The sequence below is a fragment of the Pinus tabuliformis genome, chromosome 6, assembly GCF_031772625.1.
Source record: "Pinus tabuliformis cultivar Carrire ecotype Pingquan chromosome 6, CPIR1, whole genome shotgun sequence".
Classification (NCBI taxonomy): domain Eukaryota; kingdom Viridiplantae; phylum Streptophyta; class Pinopsida; order Pinales; family Pinaceae; genus Pinus; species Pinus tabuliformis.
This window is the reverse complement of record NC_142292.1, coordinates 592,586,666-592,589,984: the sequence shown is the minus strand read 5'-3', so window position 1 is coordinate 592,589,984 and position 3,319 is coordinate 592,586,666. Positions and strand designations below refer to the sequence as shown.

At 40.5% G+C, this 3,319-nt stretch overlaps 1 protein-coding gene and 1 pseudogene across 1 annotated transcript; one reads left to right on the top strand and one right to left on the bottom strand.

The window, feature by feature from the left end:
• Positions 1-620: 620 nt before the first annotated feature.
• On the bottom strand, positions 621-1,418 carry LOC149259957 (E3 ubiquitin-protein ligase UPL3-like). Its single transcript, XM_089455923.1, has 4 exons — positions 1,374-1,418; positions 1,169-1,285; positions 821-991; positions 621-731 (listed from the first exon to the last, which is right to left on the bottom strand). Exons 1-4 carry the CDS (start codon positions 1,416-1,418, stop codon positions 621-623), a joined length of 444 nt encoding a protein of 147 aa, XP_089312049.1.
• An 893-nt stretch (positions 1,419-2,311) lies between these two features.
• Positions 2,312-3,078, top strand: LOC149259956 (uncharacterized; annotated as a pseudogene).
• The last annotated feature ends 241 nt before the right edge of the window (positions 3,079-3,319 follow it).

Sequence of the window (3,319 nt, the reverse complement as noted above, 5' to 3'; positions counted from 1 at the left end):
GATTCAATACAGCTATACAATCTTGGAAAGGAAGGCTTGGAGAGGAGAGGAAACTCCGAAAGCTTCATTTCATGATTGACAAACCAGCCCAGAAGTGGATTGCGGGGGGAGGGGTCACTCTGGTAACTGATTTTTAACTTGGAGAGCCGCAAATTTCCCCAAGTTTTCATGTGCCTAAAGATTTCTTACAAAACCACAAATTGCAAACGACACTTGGCATTTAGCTTTTTTTAATGGCAATAGTCATCTCAGGTCGTTCTCTTGCTTCCTAAACAACTATGCATGTCTACAGCGCATGTCTACAGCACTAATTTCATCCCATACAGGCATTTACATTCACAAATCCTGAAGAGCCATGAAAATACCTTAACAAACAAAAGTACAATTATTGCATGTATGAACACTGATAAATAGCTGGGGAAACACGGCTGCCAAAGTGATAGTTGTTGTAGTTTGAGAGGTTCAAGTTCGAGGGCCACGCATACTAAAACATCTCAATTGATTGCCCTTCTGCAACTTGGATTTATGTAAACCCAAAATAAACTATGCCAACAAGCACCAACATAATATGTAGAATGAAGACAATGAGACTCAACATTTCTGTAAGCCTCTGAAGCAGCCTATTCCTGCCTTATCGATGCATGAAGAGGGCGGGCCGTGGAGAGATCAAGAAGTGCCTTGGCAGCTAAAGCAGATCCACCAGCAAATTTAGATAGAATCCTAATCAAACCCTGCAAACCAATTGATAATATGAGACCATGCAATAAGTTATAACAGAACCTTCCAATTTTTTTAACAAATAAGTCACTTATGTTGATACCGTATATGTGGATGTACTAAGAGATGACTGGCCACTTCCAGAAGTACTGACAGATATAAGTCTTGCTGCTTGTGTAACCAAGCCATGATTACAGAGTTCATCTAATTTCTCAGAAGAAGAGGCAAAAGATTCTACAATCCGAGTCAAACAAATACATGCATCTTCGACCACCTGCGTAACAAATATTTATCATTGGCCAGAGGAGGAAATGTACTTCAAGGTAAACCTTCAAAGGATCAATAAAAATTGAACACAGAACACAAACAAATATAAATTTAACACTATGCCATCTTTATAAACGCACTCCTACGTTAAATATGAAAGGAGAATATGCAAAAAATAGATTACCTTTGAGTCATGAAATTGAAGAAGATTTGTCAATATTGGCACAGCATCCATTACAAATTCCGCTGCATCAGATGGAATCTTCTTGCAAATGTTTGCAGCGGTGGACAATGCTACCCTCTAGTGCATTCCAAGAGCAGACTCAAACATAAGATTAAATTTTCCTATATAAACAAAAGCTAATAAAATACAACTTTTGCGACTGTACCTGAACACCGCTGGAGAAAAATTCCAGATAAGATACCACTGCCATTAGAGCACCAGCACGAAGGCATCATCCCTCTTACAATCCCCCTTAGCAAACCCTGAAAACAAGAAAATTTGACAATAGAAAACTCACACCACCCCACTCCCCCTCTGCCCCAAAGCCACGCACAAATAGCTCAACAAGTTGCTCAATTTCCAAAATCATCATAAGCCTATCAGTCAAACGCATTTACAGCATTCATGGAAGCAAAGACTACAATGAAAACAGGTAAAAATCTAAAATGACTTTTCAAAATACCCAAATTCAATAAGCCCAATACAAATTTAAGCTGGAAATTAACCCGAATGGGCGCAGCAGCAGAAACCCACCAAACGAACATGCAGCAAAACATAATCAACGAAATGACAGAATTTAATACAGGAATTTTAACCCAACCTGGCAAATGTGACCCTCAAGGATTTGATGAAGAACAAATAAATACCAAATGACTTTCACAGCAAGAAAATATACTTACATGTATCTCAATATTATGGCTGGATCCTCCTCCGCTTGTCCGCCCCTTCACAGATTCATAACATGCCAACAAAAGTAAGCTCTCAACTGTACCAGCTCTCAACTAAGAAACGACAATGCAACATCAAATTTCAAATTTAAATAAAAATAAGAAAATCAACCGATGTCAATAAAAATAAAAATGAAAGTCGAAACTTTTATCCACCTTGTGGGCCCTACATGACGGCCATGTGCCTAACACCTATCTCCCTAGCATAACACATGCAAGCTATACAGCAGGCCACCTAAGGTGGCATCAGGTTAACAGCTGTCATCAGGGAGATTGAAACCTGAAACCCGGGCACTGTAGCTGGTTGGAATACTACTACTCAAGTCCATCCTCTTCCTGGATTGAAGAAACCCACAAACGCATATTTGAAAAATCGATGGTTGCAGACCTAGACCTAGAGTGGAATCCTTTTCCATTGGATGATGATTTCTTTGCCATCAGAAAGAAATGGCTCTGCGATTTCAATTCGAATGTGAAGAAGGCCATAGAGAAGGAGCCCTTCACCTTTGCCTGCACAGATCGTATAGCAATGGAGATGGAGACAACTCCTTCTCACAAAACCATTCGCAGGTTTCGACAGATCACAGGAGGACGTGGGGATTCATTCGCTATTCAAAGAATAGTAGAGAAAGCTCAGTTCCGCAGGGATGAATTCGTGAAGGACCTGGCTGATCGAATGACAACGATGGAGATGAGTGTGGAAAAGCTCAAGGATTTGAAGGCCAAGAAGGAAACTAAACCTGAAAAAGCAAAGCCACTGCCATGTGCATGTACTGTGAAGAAGTCCTTAAAGCAAGAATGGAAGGGGGATAATGGTGTGAAGGGCAAGATTTCATACAAATGGGAAGAATCTAAGAATAAAGTCACCGATCCCATCACAATAACAATTCCTGGAGCGCGGCAGGGGGAGTTCAAAACCATTCGAGTTGAAAAATATACTGTTATCAATGATAACAAGTCTTCAGATGCTAAGATCCGAGTCATTCCACTTGAAGAAGGCGGTGGGAGCAGCAGTAGCAGCAGCAGCCACAGCAGAAGGAGTTGTCTCCCCAGGATGCTGCTGTGATCATTCAGACCTGCTTTCGGGAATATCTGGTTCGTCGTTCCCAAAACCTTCGAAAGAATTGCGCTGAAGACAGTTGAAAAATGTGAGGCAGTCTAGGTTTTGAGATTTAGAATAGATTTCGAAATTTCAATTTTCGTTTATTTCTATGAAAATAACGGCGTTTTGTAACTCATCTTTGCCCATACGCTTATAGACGACCATAACGAACTATGGCGGTACTTATTTAAGTCAAACAGAAACTGAAATTTCTAGATGTGATTGAAGTACCTGATACCGTGAAGTAGGGAGCTTTTCAAGAGATGGGCGAACTTTCATTGT

Excerpts from the sequence above, each read along its gene's own strand:
- LOC149259957 (XM_089455923.1), bottom strand. The coding sequence starts at position 1,418 with ATGGCAGTGGTATCTTATCTGGAATTTTTCTCCAGCGGTGTTCAG. Across the intron at positions 1,286-1,373 it reads TTTTCTCCAGCGGTGTTCAG|AGGGTAGCATTGTCCACCGC; the intron begins GTACAGTCGCAA and ends GGAATGCACTAG. Across the intron at positions 992-1,168 it reads TTCAATTTCATGACTCAAAG|GTGGTCGAAGATGCATGTAT; the intron begins GTAATCTATTTT and ends TTTGTTACGCAG.